At 42.5% G+C, this 20,570-nt stretch overlaps 1 protein-coding gene across 1 annotated transcript in view; it reads right to left on the reverse strand.

Annotated features, from left to right (window-relative positions):
- Positions 1–4,630: 4,630 nt before the first annotated feature.
- The window catches only part of LOC136877839 (muscle, skeletal receptor tyrosine-protein kinase), a 243,009-nt gene continuing 227,069 nt past the window's right edge, over positions 4,631–20,570 (reverse strand). Inside the window, exons 8-10 of the mRNA XM_067152039.2 lie at positions 6,571–6,744; positions 6,229–6,387; positions 4,631–4,945 (exon numbers count right to left, since the gene is read on the reverse strand). Coding sequence (XP_067008140.1) covers positions 4,631–4,945; positions 6,229–6,387; positions 6,571–6,744 — 648 coding nt within the window. The remainder of the gene's footprint in view (positions 4,946–6,228; positions 6,388–6,570; positions 6,745–20,570) is intronic.

Genomic DNA, 20,570 nt, shown 5'->3' on the forward strand with positions numbered 1-20,570 from the left:
CTGAGGTCGTAATGTTACTGATTTGTCAAACAACTCGCTGAACTCTACACAGTTCTAGAAACCATCTTCACCTTCATTTTAAATTTCAAAGGATATTGAGCTGCAAGCACTAGCACAAACAGTAATGAGCTAATTCATAGCAAATCAAACGCATTTTAGAGATAAACATGAATATTTACAAATTTACTCGAGTCGTATCTGTCAGGTCACAACACTACTGGATGTACCACTTCCGAGGCAGAAAGCTAGGAGGGAAGATGGGGTTCTAGCCTCATCCAAGCTCAAGTTACAGGAAATAATCACCACCATGTATCTCTCAGATAGCACGCGACTAATGCAGTGTACAGTTACATTTGTCAAAATGGAATTGCAACGGCCTATACTTCCGATACATAAACTTATAGTACTGAAGTAAATTTTAAACATAGGTACATAAGCACTGTTGATATGAACAGTAGATCATATTTTCGTGAAACGAATAAATCCTGAGGCACAATGTAATTGCATATTAGAGTAGATGTAGGATGTAGTAGTTCTAGAAATGAAAGGTTACCACAGTATAGGGTGGTATAGAGAGCTGCATCAAACCAGTCTGTGGACTGATGACCCAAACAAGAATAACCGACATGAAAACACTCGATTGTTACAATCGCTATAAACTAATTATCAACGTATTACAGTTATATTAGTGAGCGTGGCCCAGGCTAGGAGGAGACAACATTTGTATGAACCGTGTGTTATTACTTAAAGTACATTGTACTGCGCCGCTTCTCTAGCAAAGGGTCATAGGATAGTAGCATCCCCTGTGTTCATACGAGCAAATTACTGTGCCATGTTTATGTCCCGACTCCTTTGCTCTCCGCTCTGTAAAGAGCCGACCTCCATATCTCACGATCGTAAGAAAAAAGTAATTTAAAAACTTGTAATTGATTATTTGTTTACCGACATCTAGCGGGGTTCGCCGGTACCAGGTGAAACTGTCAACAGAATTTTTGACAAAACTGAAACCGTAAGTAACACTTTGTCGAATGTACGTCGCACAGTTCTGTGAATGTGACACTAGCTTATTAACTGAAATATTACATCAACCCGTTTTTCTTTTATCATGATGATCAATGTCAGAAAAATAAATTCTGTTTTAAAGCCTTTATTTGCTTTTGGCAGAATCTACGGCCTTCGCGTTTTTAAAATTGCCTAGCTTCATAAGGCACTGCACATAAAACACACCATTTGGGTGGTAAGATATCTCGGACCTAAACGGATCCAGGCCGGTGTGTGAATTTCCATTCTCTAATTTTGAGCTTTGGCGAGCGTGATTAATTCGTTATAGTAGACCATATTCTCATGTGTATTTAATTTATTGGAAGACAGAAGCTTTGAGATGCCATCCTCCAGTAAAACTTTCAATGGGGACCTTACTACAATAGAGCTTACTGTTAAGCGGAACTACAGACTGTGAAACACTTGCATATACTTTGAATAAAATATTTGAAGTACTTTAAAGAATGCAAGTCATGTTTTACAGACCTGAGAAAGACATATTTGGGGGAAGGATATTAACCACACTTATGGATTATGTTATCAAGGGTAGCCTCTCATGAGTAATCAAAGGTACTTATGTGTAAAATCAAGGTGCTGTGTGATTTGATGGTAGAATGATTTCGTGGTTCAAAGTAATTACGGGGTAGCGACAATATACTGTAGTTCATCTCTGACGGAAAGGCCGATACGGAGAGCAGCTCAGCTGGGTAATAATGTATTTAGTAGTTTGGCCTCTGCTGGTGAGGTAGTCTGAAAACCAGCCATATCTTACTGCTTGAAAGAAATGCAGGGGATATTAACATTTCCAACACTAAAGTGATGTCAGTAGATGAGGAACATGCAATACTGAATGCCAGGTAGGTCTGAAACAAGTGGCTTAGTTCAAGTTATATTCTCCAAGGATGGAGATATGGTAAGTGGAGTTCATTCAAGATGTAGTAAGTTCCCAGTTGGGACGACAGGCATTTTGTAGGTCGCAGACAAAACTATATTGATATCGGTCTGTTTTCAGAACGGATTTGCTGAACGCGAGGAAAAGTTGGGAGGACACAGGTAATCAGGGAGGCTCTTCGTGTTATGGCGTAATCGGATCAGCGGAGAAATGTTCTTTGTTTTCCAGACAACGATGTTACTGTTTTAGTTCGGGGTGTGTGATGGAGACAGAGATAATGCACTTCTTGTCAGTTGGTCACAGTAACACACATACCGCCCGACGATTGTGTATTCACTCAGAAGATTGTGAAATACTGAAGGAGCGAAACAATACGTCCAATGTCTAGTGAGTCCCGGCTGGCTGTGTTCTTGGTACGGGGTTCAGAACAAACTAGTGGGCCGAGCATTACCTCTGTCTCCCTCTGACATAACACGAAGAGCAGCCCTGACCGGTGGCACTCTGTATAAGCACGATGACTCGGCGATGGAGTAGGCTCGATAACAATGGAGACCAAGAAGCCGATTGTTAATGATTTCAAGGTAAGAAAGAAGTGTTGGAATTGAAGAGGTCACACAGAGGATTATAGAATGACATAGTTCATTCACAGAGCCTTGTAGGCTGAACGCTGAAAGGCCTAACTGTCTGCAATGAAGATATACCACAAACTCGTAACTTCTCCAAGAAAATAAATGCTCTTTCTTTACTGAAATATCGGGTGGTACATTGTTCCACCCCAAAGAGTATTTTTACAGTTCTCTCAAGCAAGGTTATCGTACTTAATGCTTGAAATTTAAGATGAGCTCACAACTGCAGATGTGAACATGCATTGTAAGACAACAATAACCACATAATAATATAGATCAATATACATCGAAATTTAAGTTGTAATTCCTAAGATGCGACTAAAGCTTGCCGGATAACACGGGCTGCTAGTGAAGTGCGGGCCTAGGAGAGGTCTTTCCTGAACCGTGCCAGTATTATCGATGAGTTGTTGACAGGAGGGGTCTTGTATACTGTGAACTAGCTACTAGTGTAGTTTCTAATACAGTAAAACCAAATTAAAACTTTTTGAATTTGATTGGTGTCTCTTTGTTTCTTTATGCATGTTTGCACTTCATGGGTTCCTTGAAGAGGGTTTTAACATGGCTCATTGAATTGTGGGAGCATTTGAAGCCCTCTAGGAAGTGCTCGAACACCAGTCCTGGCGATAGGTGCAAGCCACGTCTGTTTCTTTATATTATGTGATCTTGCCGCGGAGCAAGTAGCAGCAACAACATCGGATCTGTTAAGGAATGCTTCTTCGAAAGGGCCGTAGCAGCAAGGGCGGCAGTCTGGATATGGCCATGGCTTAGCTGTGCCGATACTGCTGAAGACATCCAGCGCTCCCTAGTGGCTGAATGATGTGCTGATGCCGATCTCCAGGTGGCAACTACACACAACAGTGGTATATTCTGTTAGGGAGTGAGACACAAAACAAGTCTGTGGCTAATGAAGACGGCCATTTAGAGCATCTCCTTGCATCCATGTTTCGTGCCACGCACTGTTTCGGTAAAAATACTTCCTAAGTTATTTTCATAAAGTTTTGATACCATATAAAATCGGCCGTGTAGGTGTAGCGTGCCTGCCTCTTACCCGGAGGCCCCGGGTTCGATTCCCAGCCAGGCCACGGATTTTTACCTGCATCTGAGGGCTGGTTCGAGGTCCACTCAGCCTACCTGATGTATCTGACGGTGAGATAGCGGCCCCGGCCTAGAAAACCAAGAATAACGGCCGAGAGAATCCGTCTAGCTGATCACACGACACCTCGTAATCTGTAGGCCTTCGGGCTGAGCAGCGGTCACTTGGTAGGCCATGGTCCTTCGGGGCTCTTGCGCCATGAGGTTTGGTGTAAAATCAGTTCCATGGCGATCTTCGTAGTTATGCGAACGTTGCCGTAATTTATTTTCGGCTTCGATATAAACTGCTTGAGACGCACCTCTGTCAAGATTGTAAGCTACTCGTAGATCCTGCAACCTGCATCACCATTTTGTATGAAGGTTAATATAAACAGTAGGGGTTGTAAAATAAGTATCTTGTGAGAAGATTGATATCACGTAAACGGTCGGCCAGTCCACGGTATGTACAATATTTGAAGACGTTCCAGCCTACATTTACTGGATACGAGAAAGCTTATAGACGTACTCATACTTTCCTTTATGATTATACAAATGTTGTGGAAGCGTGAGATATGTATGAAAGTAACCAAAGAAAATAACTGCTTTTTAGTTTTCATTTGAACATGAACTGAGTTTGAGCTACCCAGCATAGCCTTCAAGTCTTTGGTTGATTTCACGAACAGATTTTCTGGCGCGCTGAAGCCGTAGCCAGAAGGGCTTCACGCAGTAATGGGCCGCGTTCTGTCTGATCGAGCCTTTATTGGCCTAACTGCACTTACATCGAGGGCAGCGATATCATTCCAGTAATTGAAAGATTATGGAGTTGTGAATTTTCAGAGGCGAGTGTAGTGACGTTAAACCTAATGAACATATAGTCGCAACTTAGGAATCTTGAGACCTATAACATAGAATACTCTGACCGAGTATATTCAGTCTGTCAACAATGGGGACGGAGATGGAGAACGCAGCGCCGAATGCCCCGATGATTGATGGATTACATTCAGTCGGGTAAAGGCTGCAGATAATCGCAGCGCCCTGGTGAAGGTGTCTGAGGCAGCAGGTAGTTCTCCCCATCCAGGAGCTCTGCCGCCTTGGCACCGAGCTGCGCTACCGGGAAGCCTCCAGGAGGTCTAGGAAGTGTACTCGCAGCAGCTGTTGCGTTTTCCTGAGCTTTCAGCAGATAGGAGTGAATGTCTGGAAAGCGGATGCGATCCCGGGGCTCCGTCTTCCAGCAGGAGCGCATCAGTTCCGAGATGAGAGGCGGACAGTCCTCAGGACAGCTCAGCATGATGCCTTGTACGATCAACTTCATCACCTGCAAGCACATAACCAAAGTTTAGATAAAATTAAAATTAGAGGAGGGTGGGTGTGGGTTTGTGGGATAGAGCGGCTGATACATCAAACTAAGTCTTTATGTTCTCTCGACAGACGGGTAAAGGTGGACAGTTTTCAGTTGGTATACAATAAGGTACAAGTACGTCGAGGTACATACTACCTTAAAGAGAGCGGGTGAATGATGACCTTTACTTGTTGTGGCGCTAGTTAGCCGCCATGAGCGACATTTAACAAAGGAATTAATTAGCTGATAAGACAACAAGGCTGTGCTTTTCAGCTGACTAAAATGGAAAAACATTCTTATGTTTTCTCCACAAAGTGTCGCCACTCCTGAACATGGTTTTCACACCAGACAAATGACGGCAGACACCTTCCATATCCTTGCCCTTTTCCACCGTTCCGTCGCCTAAGACCTTGGATGTGTTAGAGCGACGGTAAGACCCCGACTACAGTATGGGACCTTCATCAAGATTACTTGATTCCAGAACTGAAAACATTCCAAGGAATGTTCCGGGTGATTTCCGGCAAAAGAGTAGCGTAACAAAGATTTTGCAAAGTTTGGGCTGGGAAGACTTGGGGGAAAGGAGACGAGCTGCTCGACTATGTGGTATGCTTCGAGCTGTCAGTGAAGAGAGCGTGGAGTGACATTAATAGAGGAATATGTTTGAGTGGCATCTTTAAAAGTAGGAAAGATCGCAATATGAAGATAATGTTGGAATTCAAGAGAACAAATTGTGGCAAATATTCATTTATAGGAAGGGGAGTTAGGGATTGGAATAACTTACAAACAGAAATATTCGATAAATCTCCAAGTCCTTTGCAATTAGGTAAAAAACAGATGGGGAATCTACCTTCCTAAATGTAGATCAGTAATGATTGATTGAAATTTTAAGGACTTGCTGTACGAGTAGAATGCAACATGGCAACGTACGCACCACAGAGCTATGGTGAGTCTCATTTCTGAGCTCCTGCAGACGGATATGTTGAGTTAAACATCAAGGCCAATCACACTGTTGCTGAATTTTGAATGGCAAAAGCTCCATAATGATTAAGTTTCTGAATAGTTAATCTGTTGAAACACAGGGAATACGACAAGCTGACATGGCTTTGTCCAGAACTTCTGTATCTTGACGCGAATAATGACCCATACTTGGGGGGATTTTCCATCTTACATTTGATATTGATGTACCTGGCTGTACGGCCTTCGTCCGGACACCGGTTCAAATCCCGATCCGTAGCGTCAGCACCCCCAGAGTGACTCACCTCTTCATTTGAATGCCCATAGTAAGGTTGACGCCCGAGGCTGAAGATCTCCCACAGGACGACGCCGTACGACCACACGTCGGACTCGAGCGTGAAGCGGCCGTACATGATGCTCTCTGGGGACATCCAGCGCACAGGAAGCGGCCGAGACCCACACACCTGGAACATGAATCGAACTAAAAGGAACTGATATGACTGTTGTCATTATTAGCGAAGTGTCTCTCTGTTTTCTGTGCATCTATAAACGAATTTATGTAAATGAAGTTAAATTAAACTTTATAAAATAAAGTAAATATTGTTACGAATCCACACAGCGGACCCTGCCACCAGGGGACAACCCACCTTATAGTAGTCACAGGTGTAGACATCTCTGCTCATGCCAAAGTCAGCTATCTTCACTGTGAGTCCAGCACCCACCAGACAGTTCCGGCACGCCAGGTCGCGATGCACAAACCTCTGAGCTGCCAGGTAACGCATTCCAGCCGCTATCTGCAGGGCGATGGACAGCAGGGAGTCCTGGAAATAGAGATGGGCTTCCTCTAGTACGGGCTTTTAATTTTCATACTGTCAGTTACTATGTAGCATCCAGCCTTAAAAGAGAGCAAAATCCTCATGAATGACGCACAACTGACCTTAGCAGGGTGTGCAAAAGTTGACATCCCAATGACAATGTTTTATTTAATATAGCTAATAATAATAATAATAATAATAATAATAATAATAATAATAATAATAATAAGTTCAAAGAGCCTACAGAATTAATTGGAACAGATACAATAAAAGAACTGTACAAAAAACGCAAAATTACGGCATTCTAAGGCAGTAGTTGAAACAGAAGCACTTTCTGTGTGGGAAACTATTACCATACGTTGTATATCTCGAATAAAGTAGATCGAAAAACAAGAAAGAAAAATTCTCAGGAAAATCTTAGGACCAAAATGGGAAAATGGAAAAGAAACCACATGAAATCTATCAAGATAAAGAAAACATCAGGTAAGTGACATTGCAATTTTATGTTCACTTATATAGAATGGATTATAACAAGCCCACAACTTAGCCTACCAATCAAAAATCACAATAATTAGTTAAAAGAAATCAGTGGAGACCTAAATGAAATTGGTATTGATGAAGAAATCACTGAAGATTAAACAAAGTTCAGAACCTTACTCCACAAACAGAAATTTTCTATAAAGCCCAGCTGAACAACGTAAGAGCGAAACCGAACAGACGCGCTGCTTAACGAATGAAAGCAAAAATAAATATCGAAGAACGTGGGCTGCTAACCAAGGATAGACCGTGGCTATTCGCTATCGAACTACAAAGGCTACTGGGTGTTGTATTTCAAAGACTCTTAAAGTTTACCAATCGCTTCCGTCACATGTGCTCGAACACGTCACGTCCTGTGGCGAGTCAGCCGCTAACATGGTTTCACATCACACAAATGCTGGGACTGTACAATTGACTTGCTTCTCCATCATTTCGCTGCGGTTCCTCTCACCAAATGTTCTTACACTTTCTATTTTGTTTCTTCTCGATCTCCATCATTTAATTTGATGATGTAGTTAAGAGTCTCGTCGCCAATCATTCTCATCAACGCTCGCGCCACAATCCCAGCTTGCGATTTTTGAAATAAAATTCTACATCCTTTGGTTCGGATTCGACATAAAACTTGACATTTAGTAACTGTGTGTTAAACTATGCCCTTGTGTTTCCGTTGACTGCTTCAGATTTCAAGAGACAGCCGAACGAAGCAGTGTCCAAGTGACAGGAGTATCGCTGTCAGGTGTCGAAACTCTTCAAGTTACTCATGCAAATTTTAATGAAATTGAATACAAAGCTGGAACTGATAGATAATTTCAAGTATTTAGGATGTGTGTTCTCGCAGTTGCGATCTGTAAGCAGCTCTCGGAACAAAATATCCTTACGTACGTCTGTTTTCAGGCCAACTTCGCTTGATGGGAGCGAAAGTCGGCTCGAATCAGGATGTTAGAAGTAGCACGCATGAAAGTAGTGAGAATCGTTGCTGGTACAAACAGATGGGAACAATGGCAACAGGATACTGGGAATGAGGAAATAAACGCTAAGTTAGGAATGAACTTGAATGTTGAAGCTGTACGGATAAACTGCCTTCGGTGGTGGGTCATGTGAGGCGAATGGAGGAGGATAGTTCACGTTCAGGGAGGGTGAGATAAGCAGAGGGAGAGCTGGCGATGTGGCAGCGTTTAATAAGTTCACAGAGGCTTGCAGACTGGGCGCGGAAAGGCGTAATGGTCTATAATGTAGTTGTATTATATAGAGAGTAGATAACACTTGCTAGTTACGTGTTCACTCGACGTGGCCACTACCACTTCAGTACAAACACTGTGTGGGTTCCTACTCTCGACCCCAGTAGATAACACTTGCTAGTTACGTGTTCACTCGACGTGGCCACTACCACTTCAGTACAAACACTGTGTGAGTTCCTACTCTCGACCCCAGTAGATAACACTTGCTAGTTACGTGTTCACTCGACGTGGCCACTACCACTTCAGTACAAACACTGTGTGGGTTCCTACTCTCGACCCCAGTAGATAACACTTGCTAGTTACGTGTTCACTCGACGTGGCCACTACCACTTCAGTACAAACACTGTGTGAGTTCCTACTCTCGACCCCAGTAGATAACACTTGCTAGTTACGTGTTCACTCGACGTGGCCACTTCAGTACAAACACTGTGTGGGTTCCTACTCTCGACCGCAGTAGATAACACTTGCTAGTTACGTGTTCACTCGACGTGGCCACTACCACTTCAGTACAAACACTGTGTGGGTTCCTACTCTCGACCCCAGTAGATAACACTTGCTAGTTACGTGTTCACTCGACGTGGCCACTTCAGTACAAACACTGTGTGGGTTCCTACTCTCGACCCCAGTAGATAACACTTGCTAGTTACGTGTTCACTCGACGTGGCCACTACCACTTCAGTACAAACACTGTGTGGGTTCCTACTCTCGACCCCAGTAGATAACACTTGCTAGTTACGTGTTCACTCGACGTGGCCACTTCAGTACAAACACTGTGTGGGTTCCTACTCTCGACCCCAGTAGATAACACTTGCTAGTTACGTGTTCACTCGACGTGGCCACTACCACTTCAGTACAAACACTGTGTGGGTTCCTACTCTCGACCCCAGTAGATAACACTTGCTAGTTACGTGTTCACTCGACGTGGCCACTTCAGTACAAACACTGTGTGGGTTCCTACTCTCGACCCCAGTAGATAACACTTGCTAGTTACGTGTTCACTCGACGTGGCCACTACCACTTCAGTACAAACACTGTGTGAGTTCCTACTCTCGACCCCAGTAGATAACACTTGCTAGTTACGTGTTCACTCGACGTGGCCACTACCACTTCAGTACAAACACTGTGTGGGTTCCTACTCTCGACCCCAGTAGATAACACTTGCTAGTTACGTGTTCACTCGACGTGGCCACTACCACTTCAGTACAAACACTGTGTGAGTTCCTACTCTCGACCCCAGTAGATAACACTTGCTAGTTACGTGTTCACTCGACGTGGCCACTTCAGTACAAACACTGTGTGGGTTCCTACTCTCGACCCCAGTAGATAACACTTGCTAGTTACGTGTTCACTCGACGTGGCCACTACCACTTCAGTACAAACACTGTGTGGGTTCCTACTCTCGACCCCAGTAGATAACACTTGCTAGTTACGTGTTCACTCGACGTGGCCACTTCAGTACAAACACTGTGTGGGTTCCTACTCTCGACCCCAGTAGATAACACTTGCTAGTTACGTGTTCACTCGACGTGGCCACTACCACTTCAGTACAAACACTGTGTGGGTTCCTACTCTCGACCCCAGTAGATAACACTTGCTAGTTACGTGTTCACTCGACGTGGCCACTACCACTTCAGTACAAACACTGTGTGGGTTCCTACTCTCGACCCCAGTAGATAACACTTGCTAGTTACGTGTTCACTCGACGTGGCCACTTCAGTACAAACACTGTGTGGGTTCCTACTCTCGACCCCAGTAGATAACACTTGCTAGTTACGTGCTGACTCGACGTGGCCACTACCACTTCAGTACAAACACTGTGTGAGTTCCTACTCTCGACCCCAGTAGATAACACTTGCTAGTTACGTGCTGACTCGACGTGGCCACTACCACTTCAGTACAAACACTGTGTGGGTTCCTACTCTCGACCCCAGTAGATAACACTTGCTAGTTACGTGTTCACTCGACGTGGCCACTTCAGTACAAACACTGTGTGGGTTCCTACTCTCGACCCCAGTAGATAACACTTGCTAGTTACGTGTTCACTCGACGTGGCCACTACCACTTCAGTACAAACACTGTGTGGGTTCCTACTCTCGGTCCCAGCAGAAGCCCTCAAAGTGTGTAATGCGCATTCAGATACTTCCTTTATTTTAAGTGCGATTAAAGTCATAAGTGACGCTTAAGGTGAAAAATGTTATCTTGGAGAGTCTAATTCAAATCAGGCTCCACCGTTGAATGGTCGGCTTAGAATACGTCGGGTTTGATTCTCGACCGGGCCGGCCTGGTTAATTTCTCTAGCTCGGGGACTGGATATTTGTGGCCACCTTCATATACATCTCCACATCACACATCCTTTAGCGTCAGGAAAACTGCAGCCAACAAGTACACGGGAAAAGGCCAAGAAAGGGGCTAAGAGAGCAAGAAGTAAGTCTTTTGTACGATTTTAGTCGAGTTCCTTCTCTTGATTGTTTTACAACATCTCCATCACCGTAGTAGTCTCTACACAACTCTAGGTAGCCGTAATATTCCGAACGCAAGAAATGAACTTTAAACCACACATACGTAGGCCATCCAGAAATTAAGTTTTCTTGTGATCCAGGTAATATGAGCATGCGCGACAGATCTATGACGTAGCAATCTTATAAGGGTCGAACAAGTGCCGCCTGGTGTCAGTAGCGGAGCAGCAGGGGTGGGTCTATGTGCGGGGGCTGTGCTGATCCATGGCAACTGCTCTGCAGGAGTTTCGCGGGAGATGTTTTATCATCCGCCGTACAGTCCTGATCTAGCTCTCAGGAATTTTCATCTTTTCTTACATCTCAAGAAATTCATGTCCTCCTATCAGCATTTTCACCCGGATGAAGAGCTGACCTGGTTCCATTCCCAAGCGGCACACTTCTGGATACAAAACTTGATCCCACGATATAACACGTGTCTCAATTCTGGTGGTGATATAGCTCCAACATCGCTGGAGCGGGTGCCAACAAAGATTTTCATGTAACTATATTGTCTTTTTTAAATAATAGGGAACCTTAATTTCTGGATAGCTCTCTCAGAAGAAAATAACCCAGAGCTTGCTCACAGATATGTGTACAGTAGGTACAACTTAAAGCACACATGTATGACACTGTTTCAACTGGTTAAGCTGCACCCATCCCTATTAAGGAATGCAAATGCTCCCAGAAATGTAGAGAATTCAAGATTCATTTAACTGTTAATTAAATTGCATTTGATCCGTTACAGAGTAGGAGAGGAACTAGAAGTTGGACTAGTTATTCACGGGAATAAAATTGACACGATAAGATTTGCGGATGATATAGCATTATTTACACAAAGTGGGGAAGATTTACAAACGATTTTTCAAATGTTGAATGAAATACTGGAAAAAAAGATAAAACAACAATTCTAGTGTGCAGTTGACGAAAAATAAAACGTATAGATATAAAACGAAACCTTACACGAATTTATATCACGAGTGACGGAAAAAATTGTCGTGAGAAATTGAGTAGGATTGCTCAAGCTATAGCAGCCGTGTTAAACACTGGTATACTTGTGTGTGATGCTGGATTTAGAATGTTAACATGCTAGTATTTTCTTTCCATGGAATTGCTTGTTGTCGTCGTCTGGTCACCACGACGAAGCCTCTCGGCCGTTATTCTAGACCGCAATAATTGAGGTATGAAAGTGGCAAATCACTGAAAACCATCTTCCGGTCAGCCGATAGTGGGGTTCAAACCCACCATGTCCCGATTGCAAGGTCATAGCTACCGTGACTGCAACTCGCTATGTTCAGAGACGTAATAAATTAGACGCGGGAAAGGGTAACAGTAGTTTTTCTTATCACAGAGAAGGGCAGGTTACAATTACTTAGAATAAAATTCACTTCTCTTCTACCGTATCGAGGCTGAACGGTTCTGGTTTGGTTTTAAAACTCACTGACTTGCGGGGTAACAGCAGTTGGTAACACTAATCGCGGGAAGCCTTTGTTACAGAAGCATTCCCTATTGTAGTTCTTTCAGACGATTATGATATTAGTGTCAAAAAAGAAAAGGAATTAGATAAATACGCATCTATATAAGTGTAACAAAATACAAACAGGAAGAGTGAAACAAACTTCATATGTAAATAATAAAGAAGTCCTAATGTACCTTGCAGGTAGTTTGATATCTGTTTACTAATGATGCATGCTTTAACTAAAAGTAACTTCTCCAACCGTTCTAGCTTGTCTTCTGGAGCACCGCAATAACAATGAGTCAATGGGGAATTTTCATTTTCATTTAACAAGCATCATGTACCATAATGTAGTCAAATATGTATATTATAATTTTCTTGTACAATTTGGACAGCATTTATTGGTACTGTAAATGTTTATAGCTTTTTATGCATGAATACTCGTCAGTAGATCATATGAGTATGGATGTTGGTTTTTGTAAACTGATCTGTAGTGTCACCATCCACGTGCAGAAGAGGATCGATCTGCGACCTCCCAGTACGAGAAAGATGTAAGAGAAAGGATAATAGATTTAAGAAAGAGAAGCTCAATCACAACAGTATCGTAGTGGAATGCGTGATCAGTAAACTGAAAGTGTTTAGTGTCCCGAATAATAAAGAAAAGTGTATGAGAATAATTTAATACATACTGTATATGAAAAACCTGAAAAGGCATTGCAGTTCATGACGGCTTGGAACAAGCCAGGGCGTGGCGAAATATTAGGACACATCATATGATGTTGTCACTGGTATATAAATATTCTAAGATCGTAAGCTGGGTATTTCAAAGACGCGCGTAGGTAGTGGCTTCTAGAACAGGCTCGTGGTAACAGCCAATCGCCAGCCAATCAGGAAGGGCCAGCAGAGCGAAGTCGATCACCAAATAGTTACTTCTAGAAAATAAGAGGTGATTTAGGGAGGTCCACGGGAGGATCAGAGAGGCGTCAGACACAGTTACGGGAAGTTCGCTTTGGGAAACCACGGATAGAGACAGACTGGTTAAGTACGAAAGAGGTAGAGAAGTAAGAGTCCAAGTTTATTGGGACTCGGGCTATTCACAAGGGAAGTGAATCGTGGTCCTAGTGAAGGAAGTTATCGCGGCAGTTCGTAGGGAAGAACTGCAGTGGACTACTAAATCTCGGTAATCGCGAGTTTCTAAGAGACAGATAAAGGCAGCCTACGGCAGGGAAGAGTAACGTGGTACGGTATACGGACCAGAGGAAGTGCATTCCCTTGAGGTGTGAAGTGAACCAAGAGGAGGGAGAGAAGTCACCGCCATGTTCACTGAAACAGACAATTGTAAGAAAGGGAACCAAAGATTTCTTAATTAATACTTGATGTGTTTTGTTACCATGGTTTGTGGATCAGCAGAGGTGAATGGGTCTAACTACTTTGTCAAGAAAGAATTTAAACTGAAATGGAAGGTTATATTTTCGAAAAGCAACAAGTTAACAAATTCTCACTTCGTGAGATAACAATTACATAGCAAATTAAAAACAAGATTTAGCGGGAAAAAATTCAAGATTTTGAATCTTTAACACACTTCGGCTACAAGCCCTTAGTTTTACAATTTTTGAGTTCCTAGCTCAAAACCCAAATTTGTTTCAAGGGCAGAAATCCCGTAATAACATGGAGCACTTGCTCCCACTTTGCAATGTCAAGCCTCCCAAAGGCATCCAAACAACACTAGAAAAGAGCAGACACGCTCTCAGTTTTTCAAGCCTATTAAAGGCAGTATCATACTTTACCATTGATTGCCATCAAGGCACAACTTACAAACATGACACGGGGGTATCTTGTACCCAATCTACTGAGCGTTAGCAGAAAAAGAACAGGTTAAGAAACTGGCCCGAATGGAGGCGAGTATTTGCGCTCCTACACCTGCATTCTTAAAACCTAAAAGGCACTAGGCCGATTACACAGGGGCTATTCCCAAACTATGGAGGTGACCCGTATAAGAAGGAAATTTAAACATTACGGAAAAGAAAATTTCAATTACCAAAACGTAGTCACCTCAAATCAAAATGAAGGGGAGCTCGAGAGGGTAAATCACTCTCTATCCCCGAATTACAATTACAAATTTAATTAAGTTTTTACATAAGCCGGCAGAAAATTACATATTTAGGAAATTAGGTTATATTTGTAAAGGTTTCGTACCTTTCCCACGGGTTAAACTGCTGAGCTAGCAAGAAATAAAGATGTTAAACGGCCATTACCTTACTGAAGACCTGATGAAAGAGGCGCTTCCCGCTCCCTGTTTTACGTCCACACACTTAGATGTTGATCGAGTGGCCGAGAGACGAGAAAATCCGCAGTTTATAAACCTTCGGGGAAGTTTCGAGACCTTTCATGAATGATCAAGACGCACCCCCAGGTTTTTATTGGCTACAGTAAACAGTTACACACAAAATCGATGAAGAAATACGGGATTGACTGAAAATTAATTGCAGAAATTACTAATTGGTAACTTCAAAACTGGCGGAAGGAAAAGCTAAATATTGCCAACCCACAAAAGAATGAACAACATTTAGTAAAGAAACAAAACTTATGAGTAGAAAATTTCTTCAAGAATGTTCCTTCAGTTCGCACCAGGGTGCCATCTATAAGAGACTTCTTGAGGAACAGAAAAGAAAACAAGTTGAAATTTACACAGTACTGGCAACTTCATAATCACAAAATTAAGGTAGTGACATCGTCTGAGAAAATTTATAATTTGGTCCAGTTTTAAGTTCCGAGTTTCTCCTGTAGAGGAGGTTTTATTGGCGCAAGATTTAAAAGTGCGGCGTAGGGGTGTATCTCTCGGTACATGTTTTATGGTCAGAAAGTTCTCTTGTGTATATCTGTCTTGGAGAATTCAATATAACCATCTGACTGGTGTCGTTATTGTTTAATACAGTTGTGTCTCGAACCCCAAGTCCTCAGCTTACGACACTACAATAGGAAAAATTATTAAAGAAGAAAAATTCATATCCTACTTGCATGATGTATTTCTGTAAGTATTAATCCTCCGAGACCAAAAACTTTACAAGTAGTTCCTGGTTTATTCACGAGCCACTTTTCGCTGTTTTGCGACAAGTTTACAAAATTTTGTGACTTACGAGTTTTCAAAAATAACCGATTCATTTCCAATGCATACAATTTAAAAATAAATATTTGAAATAAATTGAAATAATTCCAATAACCACGATCACCAACAAAAGTAAAAAAGGTAATGCAATCGAACTCACTCTTTTACGCGGAGTCCGATTATCTAGAGAGTGTGTTTCCATTTCAATAATCACACAAACTTAATAATAATAATAATAATAATAATAATAATAATAATAATAATAATAATAATAATAATAATAATAATAATAATAATAATAATAATAATAATAATCCCGTGTGGGGATTTACCAGTTACCTCCATCGGGCGCGTCCCATTGGAATTGGGGAAGCTCGCTGGCTCTGCCGCCAGCAGAGTCAGAGGGTAGTAGGGAAATAAAATACCACCGTGAAAAAAGAACTGGTCCCTTGCCTGGGTTACGGCGAAGACTGGTAAATGACCAGAAGCCAGAAAACATCTTGAGGCAACCTCTAGGGCTAACAACCCTAGTTGTAAAAGTATGGGTACCCGTCCAAAGCAAAGTCAAGTCAAAAAGCATGATGGCACAACATTTCAAGAAACATACCCCAGGGGGTAAATCTTCGGATAAATCCCTCGTCGTGAACGCCACGGCGCACGAGTCTCATTCGGATTCTGGGGGAGACACGACATCATGCAAGAGACGAGTCGGAGCGTCTCGGTGTACCCCGAAGAGTCAAAAACTCAGGCCAAAATCTAAAACCTTTCTAGCAACTTTCAACATAAATTCACTTACACAAACTGGCAAGCTGAAAACCCTCATCAAAGCTCTTCACGAAAATCAGATACCCATAATGGCCCTACAGGAAACAAGGTACCCGGATGAAGAGATTTTTGAATCCGAAGGCTACCAATTTTTCAAGAGCAAAGCGCAAAGAGGAATCCTCAATGGAGCTGTGATGCTTGGAACCGCATTTGCTGTTAGAACCAAGATCCTTAAATCGGTTGCAAATTTCGAACCTGTGAATGACAGATTGTCTATACTCACAAGTAAATGCGCGAACAAAACCTACGCCCTAGTTAACGCACATGCTCCTACAAACGATAAGAACAAGTCTGATCCAGACGAAGTTGATAATTTCTGGGACCTACTGGATGAAAAATTAAACGAAATCCCCAAACACCATGTCAAGCTTCTTTTGGGTGACTTCAATGCCCAACTAGGTCGTGAACAGAAGTACAAGAAAGTTCTAGGAAATTACCCTGCTCACAAAAGAACCAATCCCAATGGCAAAAGACTGGTGTCCATTTGCGAAAATCACAACCTGCAGGTCATGTCGACCCACTTTCGCCATCTTCCCAGAAAGCAAATGACTTGGCGTTCTCCCATCCAAACTCTTGGAGAGTTCCAAATTGATCATGTTGCAATCTCCAGGAGAAACAGCCCTGAGATTATGAATGTCAAGGTAAAGAAAGGCATCAATGTGGCCTCAGATCACTATATGTCTCTTATCAAATTCAAACCAATTCCCGCAAACACAAGGAAGACAACCAAACAGATCACACGCTTCGACAATGATAACCTTCGGCAAAGGGTCGAGGAGTTCCAGGAGAAGGCTAGACCAAATGACTGTGACTTTAACAACGCCAAATATCTCCTTGTTGAGGCCGCCAAAGACGTTGCAGAAATCAAGAGAAGCAAAAAGCATGCCTGGTGGAATGGTACCTGCGAATCAGTCCTCCAAGAAAGACTCAATGCGTGGAAAGAGTACTACTCTACGAAATCAGAAAATGATTGGGAAACCTACAAAACCCAACGTGCCCAAGCAGCTAGGGTGTTCAGAACTGAGAAACGTAAATACGAAAAATCTCTCATTGAAAAGATAGAACAAAACTTTAGGAAGAATGAAAGCAGAGAGTACTACAGGGCCTTCAAACGCAAACTCACTGGCTATAAACCACCATCTCTATGCTTTGAGCGAAAGGACGGCACTCTGGCGACGTCAAATGAAGAAAATTGCAGCATTCTGGCAGACTACTTCAAGAATTTACTTAATTGCTCTAAACCGCAAAGCCCCATTGAGACCAAGGAACCCTTACTCAGGTACCCAGATTCCCGACCACCCGACAGAGATGAAATCAAGCGCCACATTGCCCGTCTCAAAAATAACAAAGCGCCGGGGGAAGACTCAGTAGTAGCAGAACTATGGAAGTATGCCCCAGAGGAATCACTTGATATCTTGCAAAAGCAAATAGAAGAAATTTGGAACAAGGAGACCCTACCCGAAGATTGAAAAATAGCTTTGATCCATCCATTACACAAAAAGGCAGCATGAAGAACATCAACAACTACAGAGGAATATCTTTGCTACCCGTGACTTACAAAATTCTATCACTTGCCATCCTGGAGCGTTTGGAAGCACGAGTCGAACATCAAATAGGTGAATACCAAGGAGGGTTCAGAAAAGGTCGCTCAACAGCCGAACAGATCCAAAATCTCAAAACGATCATCAGATATTGTACACTAACGTCCAAGCAGTATGTGTCTGTCTTTGTGGACTTCAAGAAAGCGTATGACTGCATTGACCGGGAAGTCCTGCTAAACATCTTAAATGAATTTGGAGTTGATTTGAAACAGCTGGCATTAATTAGAGCCACCCTGACCGATACAAAATCCAAGGTGAAGTTCCACGGATGTCTCTCGCATTCCTTTGACATCAAAACAGGAGTCCGACAAGGTGATGGGCTATCCCCGATACTCTTCAACTGTGTTCTTGAAAAGATCATCAGAACCTGGCGGGTGAGATTACAGGAAACCAACTACAGTGCATTGAGAATAGGAACCAAATCCAAGGGGGTCGCAACAGACTGCTTAGCATTTGCCGATGATATTGCTGTTCTCTCAAACGACATAGAAACCGCTAGAGCTCAAGTTGAAATTTTAAAGGAAATTGCCGAACAAACTGGTTTGCAGATATCGTTTGAGAAAACGGAAGTAATGACTAACATCAAAGAGGCTCCACCAAAACTCCATACGAAATACGGGGACATCACCCGAGTAGACAAATTCAAATACCTGGGTGAGATAATCATGAAAAATGGACTGACAAAGAAGCACTTCAGGAGCGAGTACGCAAACTGGAAATAGCCTACCAAACATCCCGCACAATCTACAACAAAAAATGCCTTTCCCAAAACTCCAAGATACGTCACTATGAAACAGTTCTGAAGCCAGTATTTCTATATGCAGCCGAAACCCTGTCTCTAAATGCCAACAAAGGACTCCTTGAAGAACTGGAGAAAAAAGAACGCAAAATTGTGAGAGGAATCTTGGGATCAAAGTACAGAAATGGAATCCATCAAAAGAGATCCAACGAGGAAGTCTACAGCAAAATAGAGAAAATTACCGACACAATCAGAAAAAGACGGGCACGGTTTTACGGTCATCTGAAAAGAATGGACGGAAGAAAGTTAACTAAAGAAATCTTTCACTTTTTTGATTCAAACCCCAAAACCACAATTCCCTGGTTTAGAAATACCAAAGAAGACCTGCAAATGCTACATATCTCAGCTGAAGACGCCCTTAACAGAGATCTCTTCTGCAAGAAAATATTGACGAACGGGCTAAACTGAGACGAGCAACCGAAGAGAAGACACGGTGCCCCTTGGACAGAGGAGCGCAAGCAGGCCCACTCACAAAGAATGAGGGAAATTTGGGCTCTAAAGAAGGCCAAGTTCAGTGTCAAATGCAACAAGACTTAACGTGGTCCTTGATGGCCCCAGCGAATTATATATATATAATAATTGTACCGGGAGGTACACCCCCAATGCCGCGCAATTAACTCTAGCGCCTAAAAAAACTCCTCTACTGGAGAAACCGTGAAATTGAAACTAGACCAACTTATAAATTTACCCAGAAGATGTCACCACTAAAATATGATATAATTTTGTTGTTGTGAAGTTTCCTGCCTTGACTGTATTTCTAGTTGTTTTGTTCGTCATTCATCAAGAAGTTTGGATTTTCTTCCATAGATGTCAGTACAAAAAAACTATGATCGTGCACCCTGGTGCGAAGTGAAAGAACTTTTGATTTAAAGAAGTTTTGTATTCATAAGTTTTTTTTACTAATTGATGTTCATTTAGTTATGGGTTGGCAATATTTATCTTTTCCTTCCGCCAGTTTTGAATCAGCCAATCCCAAATTTCTGTAATTAATTTTCCACCTATCACAGGCTTCTTCTCCGATTCTGAGTGTCACTTTTGAACTCAAGCAATAAAATTCTGTGGGTGTGTCTTGATCTTTGATGATTGATCTCGAACTTTCTCCGAGGGTTTATAAACTTCGGCTTTTCTCGTCTCTTGGCCATTTGATCGTCATCTAACTAAGTGTGTGTGTCAAGCAGGAGGCGGGCGGCACCTCTTTCATCAGGCAGCAGTACAGCGACAAGGTAATGGCCACATAACATCTTTATTTCTTGCTAGCTCCGCAGTTTAACCCGAGAGAAAGGTCCAAATTATTAACTATGTAACCTAGTTTTCCTAAAAATGTAACTTTCTGCCGGCTAATGTAGAAACTTCATACAATCTTTAACTGTAAATCGGAGATAGAGAGTGATCTACCCTCTCGAGCTCCCCGTCATATTGGTTTGAGGTGACTATGTGTGGAAACTGGTTTTCTTCCTTCCGTAATGTTCTAATCTAGTCTTATACGAGTCACCTCCATACTTTGGGAATAGCCCCTGTTTCATCGGCCTAGTGCCCTTTAGGTTTTAAGTGTTCATATCTAGGAGTGCAAGGCATCCGCCTCCATCCATTTTGTGTTCGGGCCATTTATTTAACCGTTTTTTCTTTTACATGAAGCCCCAGTAGGTTAGGTATTAAATACCCCTGTATATTGTAAGTTGTGCCTTCAGAGGGCAGAATTTGTGAGTTGAATTTGCCTTGAGGAGGCTTGGCAAACTGAGAGCCTGTTAGCTCTTAAAGGCTAGATGTTGTATTTTGGG

This window comes from Anabrus simplex, chromosome 7, assembly GCF_040414725.1.
Source record: "Anabrus simplex isolate iqAnaSimp1 chromosome 7, ASM4041472v1, whole genome shotgun sequence".
Lineage (NCBI taxonomy): Eukaryota > Metazoa > Arthropoda > Insecta > Orthoptera > Tettigoniidae > Anabrus > Anabrus simplex.